General features: G+C 41.4%; 1 protein-coding gene across 6 annotated transcripts in view; it reads left to right on the forward strand.

Annotated features, from left to right (window-relative positions):
- LOC118378724 (uncharacterized) overlaps positions 1-22,355 on the forward strand; it is an 89,527-nt gene that overhangs the window by 12,710 nt on the left and 54,462 nt on the right. For 5 of the 6 annotated variants that reach the window (XM_052528522.1, XM_052528516.1, XM_052528518.1 and 2 more), the window contains exons 1-3: positions 10,930-11,086; positions 11,619-11,707; positions 22,210-22,285. The exons of the other annotated variant lie outside the window; for it this stretch is intronic. In XM_052528522.1, coding sequence (XP_052384482.1) covers positions 11,072-11,086; positions 11,619-11,707; positions 22,210-22,285 — 180 coding nt within the window. In that variant the 5' untranslated portion in view covers positions 10,930-11,071. Of the gene's footprint in view, positions 1-10,929; positions 11,087-11,618; positions 11,708-22,209; positions 22,286-22,355 lie in introns of those variants that run through there. 6 annotated transcript variants of the gene reach the window in all.

Here is a 22,355-nt window from a genome sequence, read left to right on the forward strand (position 1 = left end):
TGACAACAGTAGTAGTGATAACAGTAGTAGTAGTAGTGATAACAGTAGTAGTGATAACAGTAGTAGTGATAACAGTAGTAGTGATAACAGTAGTAGTAGTGATAACAGTAGTAGTAGTAGTAGTGATAACAGTAGTAGTAGTAGTAGTGATAACAGTAGTAGTAGTGATAACAGTAGTAGTAGTGATAACAGTAGTAGTAGTGATAACAGTAGTAGTAGTAGTAGTGATAACAGTAGTAGTAGTAATAACAGTAGTAGTAGTGATATTAGTAGTAGTAGTAATAACAGTAGTAGTAGTGATTGCAGTAGTAGTAATATTAGTAGTAGTAGTAATAACAGTAGTAGTAGTGATAACAGTAGTGATTGCAGTAGTAGTAGTAATATTAGTAGTAGTAGTAATATTAGTAGTAGTGGTAATAAATTAAAGTATATGGGACCGCCTTGTTTCACTACCAGGTAACTGAAACTCAGAGAGAGTAGGAGTTACAATAGAACTAATAGTAATAGTAGCATTTTACATTACATTATTAACAGTCATTGTAGTAGTAGTAGTGATAACAGTAGTAGTAGTGATTGCAGTAGTAGTAGTAGTAGTGATAACAGTAGTAGTAGTGATTGTAGTAGTAGTAGTGATAACAGTAGTAGTAGTCATATTAGTAGTAGTAGTAGTGATATTAGTAGTAGTAGTGATATTAGTAGTAGTAGTGATATTAGTAGTAGTAGTGATATTAGTAGTAGTAGTGATAACAGTAGTAGTAGTAGTGATAACAGTAGTAGTGATAACAGTAGTAGTGATAACAGTAGTAGTAGTAGTGATAACAGTAGTAGTAGTAGTAGTGATAACAGTAGTAGTAGTGATAACAGTAGTAGTAGTGATAACAGTAGTAGTAGTGATAACAGTAGTAGTAGTGATAACAGTAGTAGTAGTGATAACAGTAGTAGTAGTGATAACAGTAGTAGTGATAACAGTAGTAGTGATAACAGTAGTAGTGATAACAGTAGTAGTAGTAGTGATAGCAGTAGTAGTAGTGATAACAGTAGTAGTAGTGATAACAGTAGTAGTGATAACAGTAGTAGTGATAACAGTAGTAGTGATAACAGTAGTAGTGATAACAGTAGTAGTGGTAGTGATAACAACAGTAGTAGTAGTGATAACAACAGTAGTAGTAGTGATAACAGTAGTAGTAGTAGTGATAACAACAGTAGTAGTAGTGATAACAGTAGTAGTAGTAGTGATAACAGTAGTAGTAGTGATAACAGTAGTAGTAGTGATAACAGTAGTAGTAGTGATAACAGTAGTAGTGATAACAGTAGTAGTGATAACAGTAGTAGTGGTAGTGATAACAGTAGTAGTAGTAGTGATAACAGTAGTAGTAGTAGTGATAACAGTAGTAGTAGTAGTGATAACAGTAGTAGTAGTGATAGCAGTAGTAGTAGTGATAACAGTAGTAGTAGTGATAACAGTAGTAGTAGTAGTAGTAGTGACAACAGTAGTAGTGATAACAGTAGTAGTAGTAGTGATAACAGTAGTAGTGATAACAGTAGTAGTGATAACAGTAGTAGTGATAACAGTAGTAGTAGTAGTAGTGATAACAGTAGTAGTAGTAGTAGTGATAACAGTAGTAGTAGTAGTAGTGATAACAGTAGTAGTAGTAGTAGTGATAACAGTAGTAGTAGTAGTAGTGATAACAGTAGTAGTAGTAGTGATAACAGTAGTAGTAGTGATAACAGTAGTAGTAGTGATAACAGTAGTAGTAGTAGTAGTGATAACAGTAGTAGTAGTAATAACAGTAGTAGTAGTGATATTAGTAGTAGTAGTAATAACAGTAGTAGTAGTGATTGCAGTAGTAGTAGTAATATTAGTAGTAGTAGTAATATTAGTAGTAGTGGTAATAAATTAAAGTATATGGGACCGCCTTGTTTCACTACCAGGTAACTGAAACTCAGAGAGAGTAGGAGTTACAATAGAACTAATAGTAATAGTAGCATTTTACATTACATTATTAACAGTCATTGTAGTAGTAGTAGTGATAACAGTAGTAGTAGTGATTGCAGTAGTAGTAGTAGTAGTGATAACAGTAGTAGTAGTGATTGCAGTAGTAGTAGTAGTAGTGATAACAGTAGTAGTAGTCATATTAGTAGTAGTAGTAGTGATATTAGTAGTAGTAGTGATATTAGTAGTAGTAGTAGTAGTGATAACAGTAGTAGTAGTAGTGATAACAGTAGTAGTAGTAGTGATAACAGTAGTAGTGATAACAGTAGTAGTAGTAGTGATAACAGTAGTAGTAGTAGTGATAACAGTAGTAGTGATAACAGTAGTAGTAGTGATAACAGTAGTAGTAGTGATAGCAGTAGTAGTAGTGATAGCAGTAGTAGTAGTGATAACAGTAGTAGTGATAACAGTAGTAGTAGTAGTGATAACAGTAGTAGTAGTAGTGATAACAGTAGTAGTAGTAGTGATAACAGTAGTAGTAGTAGTAGTAGTAGTAGTGAAATGACGTAAATGTAAATGTAAATGATAACAGTAGTAGTAGTAGTGATAACAGTAGTAGTAGAGATTGTAGTAGTAATATTAGTAGTAGTAGTAGTAATAACAGTAGTAGTAGTGATATTAGTAGTAGTAGTAATAACAGTAGTAGTAGTGATTGCAGTAGTAGTAATATTAGTAGTAGTAGTAGTAATAACAGTAGTAGTAGTGATAACAGTAGTAGTAGTAGTGATAACAGTAGTAGTAGTAGTGATAACAGTAGTAGTAGTAGTAGTAGTAGTGAAATGACGTAAATGTAAATGTAAATGATAACAGTAGTAGTAGTAGTGATAACAGTAGTAGTAGTAGTGATAACAGTAGTAGTAGTAGTGATAACAGTAGTAGTAGAGATTGTAGTAGTAGTAGTAGTAATAACAGTAGTAGTAGTGATATTAGTAGTAGTAGTAATAACAGTAGTAGTAGTGATTGCAGTAGTAGTAATATTAGTAGTAGTAGTAATAACAGTAGTAGTAGTGATAACAGTAGTGATTGCAGTAGTAGTAGTAATATTAGTAGTAGTAGTAATATTAGTAGTAGTGGTAATAAATTAAAGTATATGGGACCGCCTTGTTTCACTACCAGGTAACTGAAACTCAGAGAGTAGGAGTTACAATAGAACTAATAGTAATAGTAGCATTTTACATTACATTATTAACAGTCATTGTAGTAGTAGTAGTGATAACAGTAGTAGTAGTGATTGCAGTAGTAGTAGTAGTAGTGATAACAGTAGTAGTAGTGATTGCAGTAGTAGTAGTAGTAGTGATAACAGTAGTAGTAGTCATATTAGTAGTAGTAGTAGTGATATTAGTAGTAGTAGTGATAACAGTAGTAGTAGTAGTGATAACAGTAGTAGTAGTAGTGATAACAGTAGTAGTGATAACAGTAGTAGTAGTAGTGATAACAGTAGTAGTAGTAGTGATAACAGTAGTAGTAGTAGTGATAACAGTAGTAGTAGTAGTGATAACAGTAGTAGTAGTAGTGATAACAGTAGTAGTAGTGATAACAGTAGTAGTAGTGATAGCAGTAGTAGTGATAACAGTAGTAGTGATAACAGTAGTAGTGATAACAGTAGTAGTGATAACAATAGTAGTAGTAGTGATAACAGTAGTAGTAGTAGTGATAACAGTAGTAGTAGTAGTGATAACAGTAGTAGTAGTAGTGATAACAGTAGTAGTAGTAGTGATAACAGTAGTAGTAGTAGTAGTAGTGATAGTAGTAGTAGTAGTAGTGATAACAGTAGTAGTAGTAGTAGTAGTGATAGTAGTAGTAGTAGTAGTGATAACAGTAGTAGTAGTAGTAGTAGTAGTAGTAGTGATAGTAGTAGTAGTAGTGATAACAGTAGTTAGTAGAGCTTAGTTCAACTGCCTTTCCCCATTAGAGGCCAAAATAAGCTTGTTTTACTGAATTCTTTGTAAACAATGGAATTGTTTAAATAAACTCTTAAGCCTCAAAACAACCATCATGTTGATATCATGGATGGTCAGTCCTCTATGAATTAGAGTTAACGTGATTGGTTACTTTTTGAACTACAGATTGACCCTTGACATGCCAAATTCAGTAATGGTCAGATGCGGTAAATATTTGTATATCTTTGTGTAGGAAAGAGCTTGTAAGTGTTTCTCTGCATCCTCTACACCCCATGTATCCTATGATATTTGTATATCTTTGTGTAGGAAAGAGCTTGTAAGCGTTTTTTCTGCATCCTTTACACCCCATGTATCCTATGCATGTGACAAATAAAAGTTTAATTTCATTGTATTTATAGTAGGCTTCACTGCATTAGTCGAGCTGGAAATTACCAGGGACCTCACAATTCAATATCATCACGATACTTAGATGCCCAAACCATGTGTATTGCGATTCTCATGACTATACTGAACAAAAATATGAACGCAATATGTAAAGTGTTGGTCCCATTTTGTCACGAACCGGCTCGTAGCCCGTGACAATGCAGAGATCAAGGAATAACAAATATATAACGTAAACTATACACAATTAACAATGGTGTGTGTATAGTGGTAGGGTTGTCAAACCCACTCCCCCCATAAAACCAGGGACCACCAAGTACCCCGGAACACCACCCCAACCAAACAAACAAACTACTGCCCGGATTAACACCACCCCAACCAAACAAACAAACTACTGCCCAGATTAACACCACCCCAACCAAACAAACAAACTACTGCCCGGATTAACACCATCCCCCAGCCAACCTCGTCCTCCCCAGACCTCAGCAACCTCAGCAACAGGAAGCTTTAACAGAGGGAAGAAAATGAGAACAGAAGACAGAAATGAGAGGAAAACACTAAATAACCAGTGGCCAGTCACATGACTCTTCTAAGGTGGTATCAGCCCTCTGGTTCTTCATTAGATCAGAGCGGGACACAGATAACAGGGAAAGTATTGACAGATTCATTTGGAACATTATTGTTAGCCGGCGCAGTGACCAGATCGCCACGGCTCATGGAACACGGCACCACACACGCAGAGAATATCTCTGGGGAAGTCTGCGCTCTCCTCAGGAATCACTTCAAACAACGGCTTAGTGGAAACCATTGGAGGTAGAGACACGACAGGCCATACACGCTCTGCAGCCAAGTCATTCCCTGAATCAGTCTCAGTAGAGAAGGGTAACACAGACTAACACAAACAACTCAGAGGCACCAGAGTCACTCAGGATCTTCACTGGCACTGGGTCATTACTTAACAGAGACACAACCCTCTGTAACGAAAGGTTCACAATCTGCGTCAATTAGGACTTTCACATGTACCTGGGCATGAGACGGAGTGAACAGATGTGGGACAGGCACTACCAACACCATCGGCTTAGGTTTAACATTAGCGCGAGAACTGAATTTACCCTTAGCCATAAGAACAGGACATTTGTTTTCCCAATGACCTGAACCATGACAGTAGTGACTTGACTGAAGTCAGGTTTACCACAGGAGCCAGGCTCTACCCTAGATGAATGAAGCTCTGCATGTGAACCAGAGCATCTCTGTGGGCGAGGCCCAAATCTCTCCGAACACCCCCCACTTACTCTGGGGATCTGCAAAGCCACTTCTGAGACAAAACCTACTCGTCCGTCAAAACCTCAGCTTCAGAGAGTCTTCACTTTTCGTTTGTTAATGTACGTGGCTATTCGATCAGGGATTGTGTCCTTAAATTGCTCATCAGATCACACAGCCCCTGGAAAGTTGTAGCCGCAGAGGGGGAACACCAGCGTTTAAAGTAAACTCTAGTACAAACAACATGACTCTGTTTATCAGCCTTATAAAGTTCTAAATCCTTGGCGGTAAGCCTCAGGAACCAAATCGTAAATCTGTAACAGCCATTTTAACCTCATAACTGACACTGTCGGCTACACTAAGAGCTGAATATGCTTCCTGTGATTTACTAGTCAACACACACTGCAACATTAAAGTGAAACAGGCCAACTCCTAGCATCAGCAACGCACTCAAACAACGTCTCAGGGTCCTTCTCATAAAATGTTGGCAACAGCCGTAAGTTTACAACAATATCAAATGTGTCCGGGGCACGACCGAGGGAGGAGCGACCCGAGAGCTTTCCTTCCATAACCAATTCCAGCCGCTCTTCTTGCAGCTTGATTTTAGCTCCAAATCCTGTTTAAATTCCTTTTCATACTGAACATTCATGCTCCAGTTCAGCTTGTTCCTGTTCTAGCTGTATAACAGAAGCAGTTCTTTCTAAAGGAAGACTAGGGCTAACAGATGAGGCGGCCATTGTAACGGAATGGGGAGACGGCTGTGGAGGTGGTGAGTCCTCGGCAGAGGCTGCCCCAGTGGTAACTTCACGTCTCTCCGTCAGATTGGCCTTCAATATCAACCTAACAGAATTGTAGATGTTTATCACCAATTTCAACCTGGTCGTGTTCAGCGATCTTCAACAGCTGTTCTTTAGTACATCATTCTAACAGTTCCTCTGATGAAACGCAAATTAACTCATCTACATTAAACGCCATAGTCACAAGTAACTGCTAAAAAGCATCTTCCTCTCTGCTGATCACATCAGACCAGACCACAACAAGAGAAGCGTCAATCACACTGGGCACCACAGGGGAGAGATGAAATATAAGGAGCTTCGCCAAATTATACAAAAACTCAACCCTAGTCTTCGTGTGGATTCGCGGTGGGTATTTACGCACTGTAACCCACTGGCATGGAGAAAAACAACAGCACACTGGCAGATTCCCCCCAAGCCACGGATGTGCCCCCGAGACGACTGCTCCGTCCACAGACACCACACAAAAATAACAAACAAAATACCATGCTCAACGTATTCCAAAGTGGAACACATCACTAAACCTAACAGGGGAAAAGAAAGGCTATAGCTCCGGGTAGCAAATAGCACTACCCTACCCAAATCTCCCACGGAGGTACACAGCTGAATGTACTCACCTCCTCAGACCAATGTCCCAACAGCAAGTAAAACAAGAGTGTCCAGCCTGGGCAGGGGCCTGGAAACTAACCAATATTACTCTCCAACACAGCACACAACCAACTATCCACCACAGTGGCAAGTTCACCAAACAAATGAAAGGCAACCAACCCTGGGCACCAAACAGCAGAAGTCAAATCTGTAACAAAAGATAAACAAAGCACCTACAGAGTTCATCCAACACATTACTCAGATCAGTTAGCCTAACTGGTATTAGGCCTAGTGGCCTACTTCTCCATGCAACACAACATTTGATGACATCACCAGACAACCACAACTTTGTCTAAGGCACTATACAGAACACTTATTAGACTATGTAGTGAATACCAACCAAAGCACATCCCAATTAGCATTAGCCCATCACAATGCAACAAAATACTATACTCCAAAATGTCCAGGAACCAACCTGAAGATCCCAGATGAGCCCCCACTTGTCACGAACTGGCTCAAAGCCCATAACAAAGAGGGAGACCATGCAGAGATCAAGGAATAACTCAAATATATTTCTTAACTAAAGTAAACTATATACAATTAACAATGGTGTTTTGTAATCAATAGTGTAAGTGAGTTGTTTCTTGCATAGATGGTGATAATGAGGGATGTTAAGCGGTGCCAAAACAAGTACGCCACAACCAAAAACAATAGTGTGTCTGCATGGCGAGAGTCTCCTCGATGAATGGGGGCGTTCCCAGCACCAGATAATACTTCCTGTAACACAGAATAAATGAGTAAACAGGAGAATGTGGCTTCTCTTTCAAAGGTTTTCTCAATTATCTTTATTCAACATTCTCTCAAGAGCGAATCGTCTTTTTCTGTCTTTTCATTGTTTTTCTCTTTAAAGGCATTTAATAATCTCTCATAAATACCTGTCACACCAGCCTTCTCTTTGGCTCCCCCTCCTGTCCAATCTCTCATAAATACCTGTCACACCAGCCTTCTCTTTGGCTCCCCCTCCTGTCCAATCTCTCATAAATACCTGTCACACCAGCCTTCTCTTTGGCTCCCCCTCCTGTCCAATCTCTCATAAATACCTGTCACACCAGCCTTCTCTTTGGCTCCCCCTCCTGTCCAATCTCTCATAAATACCTGTCACACCAGCCTTCTCTTTGGCTCCCCCTCCTGTCCAATCTCTCATAAATACCTGTCACACCAGCCTTCTCTTTGGCTCCTCCTCCTGTCCAATCTCTCATAAATACCTGTCACACCAGCCTTCTCTTTGGCTCCCCCTCCTGTCCAATCTCTCATAAATACCTGTCACACCAGCCTTCTCTTTGGCTCCCCCTCCTGTCCAATCTCTCATAAATACCTGTCACACCAGCCTTCTCTTTGGCTCCCCCTCCTGTCCAATCTCTCATAAATACCTGTCACACCAGCCTTCTCTTTGGCTCCCCCTCCTGTCCAATCTCTCATAAATACCTGTCACACCAGCCTTCTCTTTGGCTCCCCCTCCTGTCCAGCTCAGGCGTTCAGCGTCGCCGGCCTTCCAGTTGCTGCCGAACCTGCTGCTGGCAAACGCCCTTTACTCATCAACCCCGGACTGGTCTCGTCACATTACACGCACCTGGTTCCAATTCCCACTCTCTCAATGACAGCAAACTCAGAAAGGCTGCTGCCTACTGTACATTGCGACCCAATCACTAGACACTTTAATAAATGGATCACTAGTCACTTTAAACAATGCCACTTTAATAATGTTTACATATCTTACATTACTCATATCACATGTATATACTGTGTTTTATACCATCTACTGCACCTTGACTGTGCCACTCGGCCATTGCTCATCCATATACTTATATGTACATATTCTCAGCCCAGGACCGAGTTTGGGAAACCCTGGTCTATTATAAATAAGCACTAAGGTTAATAGATTATATGAACATTGTTTCCAGGGAAAAGTGATATATTCTTTGGTATCTGGAAGTGTGACCTGTCAGATTCAATTAAACTCTCATGTTCTGTGACAAAGTGACTTTTGAATTGCACTGAATTAAATCATACTTCCTGTCACTTAAATTCTTATTCTACATCCTGTGCAGTGTTGCCAATTTAATTATAATTTCAACTCATGAGTTGAATGGGAGTCTATTCTAAAATTCAGATTTGAGCACAACCCTGGTGTATAAAATATATAATTTTTTCGATTGCATTATTCTATACTGAACAAAAATATAAACGCAACATGCAACAATTTCAACAAATTTACTGAGTTACAGTTCATATTAGGGAATCGGTCAATTTAAATCAATAAATTAGACTCTAATCTATGGATTTCACGATTGGGCAGGGGAGCAGCCATGGGAGGGCATAGGCCCACCCACTTGGGAGCCAGGCCCAGCCAATCAGAATGAGTTTTTCACCACAAAAGGGCTTAATTACAGACAGAAATACTCCTCAGTTTCATGTGCTGCCCGGGTGGCCGGTCTCAGATGATCCCGCAGGTGAAAAGCCGGATGTGGAAGTCCTGGGCTGGCGTGGTTACATGTGGTCGGCAGTTGTGAGGCCGGTTGGACGTACTGCCAAATTCTCTAAAACGACGTTGGAGGCGGCTTATGGTAGAGAAGTTAACATTCAATTATCTGGCAACAGCTCTGGTGGACACACCTGCAGTCAGCATGTCAATTGCATGGTCCCTCAAAACTTGGGACATTTGTTGCATTATGTTTTGTGACAACTACACATTTTAGAGTGGCCTTTTATTGTTCCCAGCACAAGGTGCACCTGTGTAATGATCATGCTGTTTAATCAGCCTCTTGATATGCCACACCTGTCAGGTGGAGGGATTATCTTGGCAAAGGATAAAGTTTCACTAACAGGGATATTAACAAATTTGTACACAACATTTGAGAGAAATAAGCTTTTTGTGTGTATGGATCATTTCTGGGATCTTTTATTTCAGCTCATGAAACATGGAGGCAACACTTTACATGTTGCATTTATATTTTTGTTCAGTGTATTTTCACATCAAAATTCATATCCACCCCACAAACATGGTCATCAACTCACTTCATGCTACAAATGCATCATTCATTCATTTACATTTATACTATCATTAATTTCTACAATTGACCTGTCTGATGATAATAATATTAATGACAACATGTATGAATTGACCTGTCTGATGATAATAATATTAATGACAACATGTATGAATTGACCTGTCTGATGATAATAATATTAATGACAACATGTATGAATTGACCTGTCTGATGATAATAATATTAATGACAACATGTATGAATTGACCTGTCTGATGATAATAATATTAATGACAACATGTATGAATTGACCTGTCTGATGATAATAATATTAATGACAACATGTATGAATTGACCTGTCTGATGATAATAATATTAATGACAACATGTATGAATTGACCTGTCTGATGATAATAATATTAATGACAACATGTATGAATTGACCTGTCTGATGATAACATGACAACAGGTATGAATATATTATATATATACACTCTCTCTCTCTCTCTCTCTCTCTCTCTCTCTCTCTCTCTCTCTCTCTCTCTCTCTCTCTCTCTCTCTGCGTGGGAAACACATGTTAAGTAAATAAAGAATAAAAATTAAGAGAAAACATTACACTCACAGAAGTTCCAAAAGAATAAAGACATTTCAAATGTCATATTGTGTCTATATCTCTCTCACATTCCTCCCTCACAGCATCACATGCCCATGGCTCCTCCTCTTCCTCTTCCCCCACATTACATGTCCTGCTGAACCACCAAGGGGCCCTAGAGATAGGGTTGCAAAATTGCTGAATAATTTAATAAATTCCCTAGTTTTCCCAAAATCACTGTTGGAGGATTCCCTGAATCAGGAGGGTATAATCAGAGATGTTATATCGACTTCGCAGCTAGATTAGAATTGTTTAACCATGGTCTCTTGACTGACTCTCACACCTATTTTGGTTTGTTGTCAGTTTGTCCACAAGAGGGCGACGCACTACTAGAGACCTTTGGTAGGATGTGTCATGGGATGAGCTTGGCTGCTCAAAACGAAAGGAAACTGTAGCGCTCTGCCATCGGGCTTCATTGTTTTCCAGTCGTCTGGCTGCGCCTGGAGTGTCTGAAAATGGACTCATCAAAAGTAAGACAATATAGTTCGGAAAGGAAAACTTAGTATGTTACTATTTGATCTGTAAACGTCCCTGAAAAAGGTTGTTGATACAGTTAAGTAGCTACATTGTATCCGTTTCATATTTGATTTACAGCAACATGGAAGTGCGAGATCAACTCGATCAAAGTAACAGAAAAGGGGATTTACATGATGAAATGCAATAACATGTGATGTAATAGATATTAATGTAGGCCTATGAACTATATATTCTAATCTTGCTAATCTCGCAGTAATATCATAGTAATTCATAGCTAGTACTTGGCACGTCATTCGAACGAGTGAAGAAAGCGGAAATAGTTTAGAATGTACTTTGTAACGTTAAAGGGTAAACTGTTGCGATGTACAATCAAGTAATGTTGTCAAGAGAACTAGTGTTCTCAACAATGACTCTCTCATCCATTACACGCCTAGACCCTAACCTGGTGTAGTCCTCAGTACAAAAGACTTCAGACAAGACAGACTGTGTATGTGTGTGTGTGTGTGTGTGTGTGCGTGTGTGTAGGGGGTAGCTGCCTCTGAGAAGGAACAGAAGCCAGCAGGGAAGGAGAGTGAAGAGACGTCCAGCGAACCGTTCAGCACCTCTTCTGGAATGTGAGTAGACATAGAGGATATTAGTCCAGGGTGCGAATTATGGGGGGCTCAAATAAACCGTCGGGGTTGGGAAGGTTACTTTCTAAATGTGATCCGTTACAGTTACAAGTTATCTGTCGGTAACGTAACTTTTGGATTACCCCCAAACTCAGTAATGTAATCTGATTACATTCCGTAACGTTTAGATTACTTTCCCCTGAAGAGCCATTAGAAGAAGACAATAATGTATCTTAACATTTGAACGACATCTATTGCAGGATAAATCTATGTTAATGTTGGCATAGCTGGCTATATATGGATGGAAAATTTGACTTTATGGGTTGGTTATGTAGGCTTCTTCTTAACCATCACTTTCCACTTCATATAATAATATGATTCAATTATATATTTACATTAAAAACCAAAGTCTATCAGATTTCCAGTCATTCCAATAATGTTATACCCCTTGATCTTCAAGAACAGGACTTGGAAATATGGAAGTATAGATTAGCCAAAGTGTTTAACCTGAGCATGACCCCAAAACTATGGAGTTAGCCAGTCTACTCTATGATTTTGTTGTCATGGAGGACTGATTCGCATCATTGATTCGAGTTGAAAAGTAAATGCTGTTCTCATGGAATGGCGCTTTGCCAAGAGTGTGCAAAGCTGTCATCAAGGCAAAGGGTCGCTACTTTGAAGAATCTCAAATACAACATATATTTTGATTTGTTCAACACTTTGTTTGGTTACTACATGATTCCTTATGTGTTATTTCATAGTTTTGATGTCTTCACTATTATTCAACAATGTAGAAAATAGTACAAATAAAGAAAAACCCTTGAATGAGGAGTGCCCAAACTGTTGACTGGTTCTGTATTTATAATTTATAAGTCCAAAAATGGATGTAGCAACTACAGATTGGCCCTTTAAGCCTATCAAAAGTTTTAGGAAAAAAAGCCTCACTTTTATTCTATAGGCTGGGATCCACACTATGCAGCTGTTATTCTATAGGCTGGGATCCACACTATGCAGCTGTTATTCTATAGGCTGGGATCCACACTATGCAGCTGTTATTCTATAGGCTGGGATCCACACTATGCAGCTGTTATTCTATAGGCTGGGATCCACACTATGCAGCTGATATTCTATAGGCTGGGATCCACACTATGCAGCTGTTATTCTATAGGCTGGGATCCACACTATGCAGCTGTTATTCTATAGGCTGGGATCCACACTATGCAGCTGTTATTCTATAGGCTGGGATCCACACTATGCAGCTGTTGCAAGAGCGCATTTTCTCAGCTTAAACTTCTTGAATTCAACCATTATTGGGTTCAAATACACATTTAGATTTGTGATCAGCCATCCACAACCACCACAATCCATAAGCTAAATGAGAGAGCAGCAGTGTGTTTCACATCAATGAGCTATGTAGATCAATATTAAGTGATATCCGTATTCAAGTTTGATACCGACAGCAGTCGCACCATTGGAAGACATAGACTGTAGTCTGCCTATTCCTGCTCTTTCCCCACGATCCATCAAACACATTTGGTGATGACAAATAAAACTGTCATAAATGTAATGAATGTAAGGAAAGAAAGGGAGTGTTTTATGTCACATGATCTGTAAAGACTCCAAACATTCATGAATTATGGACAACTCATGACCTAGGATGTAAACATGTTTTGAAAAGAGTAACGCTCCCAATACTTCAATGCATTTGTCTGAAAAAAGTGGGCCAACTGTGTTTACTTGTGTTTACCCTCCACTAGACCTACACCACTGCTGGTGGCCTACACTCTCAGACGAGGCAATTTTACACACTGGAACACACTGGAACACACTGGAACACACTGGAACACACGCAGAACAGGAAGCCTACATTCAATATAATACATGAGTTGAATCAAAACACGCAGAACACACGCAGAACACATATAATACATGTATTAATCTATACATAAGATGGTGTCAATGTACATGCAGTCCACTGTTTAGATGGTGTCAATATACATGCAGTCCACTGTTTAGATGGTGTCAGTATACATGCAGTCCACTGTTTAGATGGTGTCATATAAATGCAGTCCACTGTTTAGATGGTGTCAGTGTACATGCAGTCCACTGTTTAGATGGTGTCAGTGTACATGCAGTCCACTGTTTAGATGGTGTCAGTGTACATCCAGTCCCCTGTTTAGATGGTGTCAGTGTACATGCAGTCCACTGTTTAGATGGTGTCAGTGTACATGCAGTCCACTGTTTAGATGGTGTCAGTGTACATGCAGTCCACTGTTTAGATGGTGTCAGTGTACATGCAGTCCACTGTTTAGATGGTGTCAGTATACATGGAGTCCACTGTTTAGATGGTGTCATTATACATGCAGTCCACTGTTTAGATGGTGTCAGTATACATGCAGTCCACTGTTTAGATGGTGTCAGTATACATGCAGTCCACTGTTTAGATGGTGTCAGTGTACATGCTGTTTAGATGGTGTCAGTATACATGCAGTCCATTGTTTTGATGGTGTCAGTATACATGCAGTCCATTGTTTCGATGGTGTCAGTATACATGCAGTCCACTGTTTAGATGGTGTCAGTATACATGCAGTCCACTGTTTAGATGGTGTCATTATACATGCAGTCCACTGTTTAGATGGTGTCAATATACATGCAGTCCACTGTTTAGATGGTGTCAGTATACATGCAGTCCACTGTTTAGATGGTGTCAATATACATGCAGTCCACTGTTTAGATGGTGTCAATATACATGCAGTCCACTGTTTAGATGGTGTCAGTGTACATGCAGTCCACTGTTTAGATGGTGTCAGTGTACATCCAGTCCCCTGTTTAGATGGTGTCAGTGTACATGCAGTCCACTGTTTAGATGGTGTCAGTGTACATGCAGTCCACTGTTTAGATGGTGTCAGTGTACATGCAGTCCACTGTTTAGATGGTGTCAGTGTACATGCAGTCCACTGTTTAGATGGTGTCAGTGTACATGCAGTCCACTGTTTAGATGGTATCAGTGTACATGCAGTCCACTGTTTAGATGGTGTCAGTGTACATCCAGTCCCCTGTTTAGATGGTGTCAGTGTACATGCAGTCCACTGTTTAGATGGTGTCAGTGTACATGCAGTCCACTGTTTAGATGGTGTCAGTGTACATGCAGTCCACTGTTTAGATGGTGTCAGTGTACATGCAGTCCACTGTTTAGATGGTGTCAGTATACATGCAGTCCACTGTTTAGATGGTGTCAGTATACATGCAGTCCACTGTTTAGATGGTGTCAGTATACATGCAGTCCACTGTTTAGATGGTGTCAGTGTACATGCTGTTTAGATGGTGTCAGTGTACATGCAGTCCACTGTTTAGATGGTGTCAGTATACATGCAGTCCATTGTTTCGATGGTGTCAGTATACATGCAGTCCATTGTTTCGATGGTGTCAGTATACATGCAGTCCACTGTTTAGATGGTGTCAGTATACATGCAGTCCACTGTTTAGATGGTGTCATTATACATGCAGTCCACTGTTTAGATGGTGTCAGTATACATGCAGTCCACTGTTTAGATGGTGTCAGTGTACATGCAGTCCACGGTTTAGATGGTGTCAGTATACATGCAGTCCACTGTTTAGATGGTGTCAGTGTACATGCAGTCCACTGTTTAGATGGTGTGAGTATACATGCAGTCCACTGTTTAGATGGTGTCAGTGTACATCCAGTCCCCTGTTTAGATGGTGTCAGTATACATGCAGTCCACTGTTTAGATGGTGTCAGTATACATGCAGTCCACTGTTTAGATGGTGTCAGTATACATGCAGTCCACTGTTTAGATGGTGTCAGTATACATGCAGTCCACTGTTTAGATGGTGTCAGTGTACATGCTGTTTAGATGGTGTCAGTGTACATGCAGTCCACTGTTTAGATGGTGTCAGTATACATGCAGTCCACTGTTTAGATGGTGTCAGTATACATGCAGTCCATTGTTTCGATGGTGTCAGTATACATGCAGTCCACTGTTTAGATGGTGTCAGTATACATGCAGTCCACTGTTTAGATGGTGTCAATATACATGCAGTCCACTGTTTAGATGGTGTCAGTATACATGCAGTCCACTGTTTAGATGGTACCAGTATACATGCAGTCCACTGTTTAGATGGTGTCAGTATACATGCTGTTTAGATGGTGTCAGTATACGTGCAGTCCACTGTTTAGATGGTGTCAGTATACATGCAGTCCACTGTTTAGATGGTGTCAGTATACATGCAGTCCACTGTTTAGATGGTGTCAGTGTACACGCAGTCCACTATTTAGATGGTGTCAGTGTACATGCAGTCCACTGTTTAGATGGTGTCAGTGTACATCCAGTCCCGTGTTTAGATGGTGTCAGTGTACATGCAGTCCACTGTTTAGATGGTGTCAGTGTACATGCAGTCCACTGTTTAGATGGTATCAGTGTACATGCAGTCCACTGTTTAGATGGTGTCAGTGTACATCCAGTCCCCTGTTTAGATGGTGTCAGTGTACATGCAGTCCACTGTTTAGATGGTGTCAGTGTACATGCAGTCCACTGTTTAGATGGTGTCAGTGTACATGCAGTCCACTGTTTAGATGGTGTCAGTGTACATGCAGTCCACTGTTTAGATGGTGTCAGTATACATGCAGTCCACTGTTTAGATGGTGTCAGTATACATGCAGTCCACTGTTTAGATGGTGTCAGTATACATGCAGTCCACTGTTTAGATGGTGTCAGTATACATGCAGTCCACTGTTTAGATGGTGTCAGTGTACATGCTGTTTAGATGGTGTCAGTGTACATGCAGTCCACTGTTTAGATGGTGTCAGTATACATGCAGTCCATTGTTTCGATGGTGTCAGTATACATGCAGTCCATTGTTTCGATGGTGTCAGTATACATGCAGTCCACTGTTTAGATGGTGTCAGTATACATGCAGTCCACTGTTTAGATGGTGTCATTATACATGCAGTCCACTGTTTAGATGGTGTCAGTATACATGCAGTCCACTGTTTAGATGGTGTCAGTATACATGCAGTCCACTGTTTAGATGGTGTCAGTGTACATGCAGTCCACTGTTTAGATGGTGTCAGTGTACATGCAGTCCACTGTTTAGATGGTGTCAGTGTACATGCAGTCCACGGTTTAGATGGTGTCAGTATACATGCAGTCCACTGTTTAGATGGTGTCAGTGTACATGCAGTCCACTATTTAGATGGTGTGAGTATACATGCAGTCCACTGTTTAGATGGTGTCAGTGTACATCCAGTCCCCTGTTTAGATGGTGTCAGTATACATGCAGTCCACTGTTTAGATGGTGTCAGTATACATGCAGTCCACTGTTTAGATGGTGTCAGTATACATGCAGTCCACTGTTTAGATGGTGTCAGTATACATGCTGTTTAGATGGTGTCAGTATACGTGCAGTCCACTGTTTAGATGGTGTCAGTATACATGCAGTCCACTGTTTAGATGGTGTCAGTATACATGCAGTCCACTGTTTAGATGGTGTCAGTGTACACGCAGTCCACTATTTAGATGGTGTCAGTGTACATGCAGTCCACTGTTTAGATGGTGTCAGTGTACATCCAGTCCCGTGTTTAGATGGTGTCAGTGTACATGCAGTCCACTGTTTAGATGGTGTCAGTGTACATGCAGTCCACTGTTTAGATGGTGTCAGTGTACATGCAGTCCACTGTTTAGATGGTGTCAGTGTACATGCAGTCCACTGTTTAGATGGTGTCAGTGTACATGCAGTCCACTGTTTAGATGGTATCAGTGTACATGCAGTCCACTGTTTAGATGGTGTCAGTGTACATCCAGTCCCCTGTTTAGATGGTGTCAGTGTACATGCAGTCCACTGTTTAGATGGTGTCAGTGTACATGCAGTCCACTGTTTAGATGGTGTCAGTGTACATGCAGTCCACTGTTTAGATGGTGTCAGTGTACATGCAGTCCACTGTTTAGATGGTGTCAGTATACATGCAGTCCACTGTTTAGATGGTGTCAGTATACATGCAGTCCACTGTTTAGATGGTGTCAGTATACATGCAGTCCACTGTTTAGATGGTGTCAGTATACATGCAGTCCACTGTTTAGATGGTGTCAGTGTACATGCTGTTTAGATGGTGTCAGTGTACATGCAGTCCACTGTTTAGATGGTGTCAGTATACATGCAGTCCATTGTTTCGATGGTGTCAGTATACACGCAGTCCATTGTTTCGATGGTGTCAGTATACATGCAGTCCACTGTTTAGATGGTGTCAGTATACATGCAGTCCACTGTTTAGATGGTGTCATTATACATGCAGTCCACTGTTTAGATGGTGTCAGTATACATGCAGTCCACTGTTTAGATGGTGTCAGTATACATGCAGTCCACTGTTTAGATGGTGTCAGTGTACATGCAGTCCACTGTTTAGATGGTGTCAGTGTACATGCAGTCCACTGTTTAGATGGTGTCAGTGTACATGCAGTCCACGGTTTAGATGGTGTCAGTATACATGCAGTCCACTGTTTAGATGGTGTCAGTGTACATGCAGTCCACTATTTAGATGGTGTGAGTATACATGCAGTCCACTGTTTAGATGGTGTCAGTGTACATCCAGTCCCCTGTTTAGATGGTGTCAGTATACATGCAGTCCACTGTTTAGATGGTGTCAGTATACATGCAGTCCACTGTTTAGATGGTGTCAGTATACATGCAGTCCACTGTTTAGATGGTGTCAGTGTACATGCTGTTTAGATGGTGTCAGTGTACATGCAGTCCACTGTTTAGATGGTGTCAGTATACATGCAGTCCACTGTTTAGATGGTGTCAGTATACATGCAGTCCATTGTTTCGATGGTGTCAGTATACATGCAGTCCACTGTTTAGATGGTGTCAGTATACATGCAGTCCACTGTTTAGATGGTGTCAATATACATGCAGTCCACTGTTTAGATGGTGTCAGTATACATGCAGTCCACTGTTTAGATGGTACCAATATACATGCAGTCCACTGTTTAGATGGTGTCAGTATACATGCTGTTTAGATGGTGTCAGTATACGTGCAGTCCACTGTTTAGATGGTGTCAGTATACATGCAGTCCACTGTTTAGATGGTGTCAGTATACATGCAGTCCACTGTTTAGATGGTGTCAGTATACATGCAGTCCACTGTTTAGATGGTGTCAGTATACATGCAGTCCACTGTTTAGATGGTGTCAGTATACATGCAGTCCACTGTTTAGATGGTGTCAGTATACATGCAGTCCACTGTTTAGATGGTGTCAGTGTACATGCTGTTTAGATGGTGTCAGTGTACATGCAGTCCACTGTTTAGATGGTGTCAGTATACATGCAGTCCATTGTTTCGATGGTGTCAGTGTACATGCAGTCCACTGTTTAGATGGTGTCAGTATACATGCAGTCCACTGTTTAGATGGTGTCAGTATACATGCAGTCCACTGTTTAGATGGTGTCAGTGTACATGCAGTCCACGGTTTAGATGGTGTCAGTATACATGCAGTCCACTGTTTAGATGGTGTCAGTGTACATGCAGTCCACTGTTTAGATGGTGTCAGTATACATGCAGTCCACTGTTTAGATGGTGTCAGTATACATGCAGTCCACTGTTTAGATGGTGTCAGTATACATGCAGTCCACTGTTTAGATGGTGTCAGTATACATGCAGTCCACTGTTTAGATGGTGTCAGTGTACATGCTGTTTAGATGGTGTCAGTGTACATGCAGTCCACTGTTTAGATGGTGTCAGTATACATGCAGTCCACTGTTTAGATGGTGTCAGTATACATGCAGTCCATTGTTTCAATGGTGTCAGTATACATGCAGTCCACTGTTTAGATGGTGTCAGTATACATGCAGTCCACTGTTTAGATGGTGTCAATATACATGCAGTCCACTGTTTAGATGGTGTCAGTATACATGCAGTCCACTGTTTAGATGGTGTCAGTGTACATGCAGTCCACGGTTTAGATGGTGTCAGTATACATGCAGTCCACTGTTTAGATGGTGTCAGTGTACATGCAGTCCACTGTTTAGATGGTGTCAGTATACATGCATTCCACTGTTTAGATGGTGTCAGTATACATGCTGTTTAGATGGTGTCAGTATACGTGCAGTCCACTGTTTAGATGGTGTCAGTATACATGCAGTCCACTGTTTAGATGGTGTCAGTATACATGCTGTTTAGATGGTGTCAGTATACATGCAGTCCACTGTTTAGATGGTGTCAGTGTACATGCAGTCCACTGTTTAGATGGTGTCAGTATACATGCAGTCCACTGTTTAGATGGTGTCAGTATACATGCTGTTTAGATGGTGTCAGTATACATGCAGTCCACTGTTTAGATGGTGTCAGTGTACATGCAGTCCACTGTTTAGATGGTGTCAGTATACATGCTGTTTAGATGGTGTCAGTATACATGCTGTTTAGATGGTGCCAGTATACATGCTGTTTAGATGGTGTCAGTATACATGCAGTCCACTGTTTAGATGGTGTCAGTATACATGCAGTCCACTGTTTAGATGGTGTCAGTATACATGCAGTCCACTGTTTAGATGGTGTAATTATGTTGGAGTGATGAACATGTACAGTTAGTCTACTTTTGGTAGCATGTGGTGGTGGTGGTGGTGTAGGGTAACAGAACAGTGTAGTGACCACAGCATGTAGTGGTGGTGTAGGGGAACAGAACAGTGTAGTGACCACAGCATGTAGTGGTGGTGTAGGGGAACAGAACAGGGTAGTGACCACAGCATGTAGTGGTGGTGTAGGGAACAGAACAGTGTAGTGACCACAGCATGTAGTGGTGGTGGTGTAGGGAACAGAACAGTGTAGTGACCACAGCATGTAGTGGTGGTGGTGTAGGGGAACAGAACAGTGTAGTGACCACAGCATGTTGTGGTGGTGTAGGGGAACAGAACAGTGTAGTGACCACAGCATGTAGTGGTGGTGGTGTAGGGAACAGAACAGTGTAGTGACCACAGCATGTAGTGGTGGTGGTGTAGGGGAACAGAACAGTGTAGTGACCACAGCATGTTGTGGTGGTGTAGGGAACAGAACAGTGTAGTGACCACAGCATGTAGTGGTGGTGTAGGGGAACAGAACAGTGTAGTGACCACAGCATGTAGTGGTGGTGTAGGGGAACAGAACAGTGTAGTGACCACAGCATGTAGTGGTGGTGTAGGGAACAGAACAGTGTAGTGACCACAGCATGTTGTGGTGGTGGTGTAGGGAACAGAACAGTGTAGTGACCACAGCATGTAGTGGTGGTGTAGGGAACAGAACAGTGTAGTGACCACAGCATGTAGTGGTGGTGTAGGGAACAGAACAGTGTAGTGACCACAGCATGTAGTGGTGGTGTAGGGGAACAGAACAGTGTAGTGACCACAGCATGTAGTGGTGGTGTAGGGGAACAGAACAGTGTAGTGACCACAGCATGTAGTGGTGGTGTAGGGGAACAGAACAGTGTAGTGACCACAGCATGTAGTGGTGGTGTAGGGAACAGAACAGTGTAGTGACCACAGCATGTAGTGGTGGTGTAGGGGAACAGAACAGTGTAGTGACCACAGCATGTAGTGGTGGTGTAGGGGAACAGAACAGTGTAGTGACCACAGCATGTAGTGGTGGTGTAGGGGAACATAACAGTGTAGTGACCACAGCATGTAGTGGTGGTGTAGGGGAACAGAACAGTGTAGTGACCACAGCATGTAGTGGTGGTGTAGGGGAACAGAATAGTGTAGTGACCACAGCATGTAGTGGTGGTGTAGGGGAACAGAACAGGGTAGTGACCACAGCATGTAGTGGTGGTGTAGGGGAACAGAACAGTGTAGTGACCACAGCATGTAGTGGTGGTGTAGGGTAACAGAACAGTGTAGTGACCACAGCATGTAGTGGTGGTGTAGGGGAACAGAACAGGGTAGTGACCACAGCATGTGGTGGTGGTGTAGGGGAACAGAACAGTGTAGTGACCACAGCATGTAGTGGTGGTGTAGGGGAACAGAACAGTGTAGTGACCACAGCATGTAGTGGTGGTGTAGGGGAACAGAACAGTGTAGTGACCACAGCATGTAGTGGTGGTGTAGGGAACAGAACAGTGTAGTGACCACAGCATGTAGTGGTGGTGTAGGGGAACAGAACAGTGTAGTGACCACAGCATGTAGTGGTGGTGTAGGGGAACAGAACAGTGTAGTGACCACAGCATGTAGTGGTGGTGTAGGGGAACAGAACAGTGTAGTGACCACAGCATGTAGTGGTGGTGTAGGGGAACAGAACAGTGTAGTGACCACAGCATGTAGTGGTGGTGTAGGGGAACAGAACAGTGTAGTGACCACAGCATGTAGTGGTGGTGTAGGGGAACAGAACAGTGTAGTGACCACAGCATGTAGTGGTGGTGTAGGGGAACAGAACAGTGTAGTGACCACAGCATGTAGTGGTGGTGTAGGGGAACAGAACAGTGTAGTGACCACAGCATGTAGTGGTGGTGACTGTTTCCTGTGTCCAGGTTGACCCCGTCTGGAGAGAAGTGTCGTAGTCTGGAGACTGTGATCTCTTTGCTGGAGGTGCTGAATGTGGGAAAGGTAGGTAGGTAGGTTACTAGGTAAGTGTGTGTGTGTGTGTGTGTGTGTGTTAAGTTCCTAATGTCATCTA

The sequence above is a fragment of the Oncorhynchus keta genome, chromosome 10 (assembly GCF_023373465.1).
Source record: "Oncorhynchus keta strain PuntledgeMale-10-30-2019 chromosome 10, Oket_V2, whole genome shotgun sequence".
In the NCBI taxonomy this organism is placed as follows: Eukaryota; Metazoa; Chordata; class Actinopteri; order Salmoniformes; family Salmonidae; genus Oncorhynchus; species Oncorhynchus keta.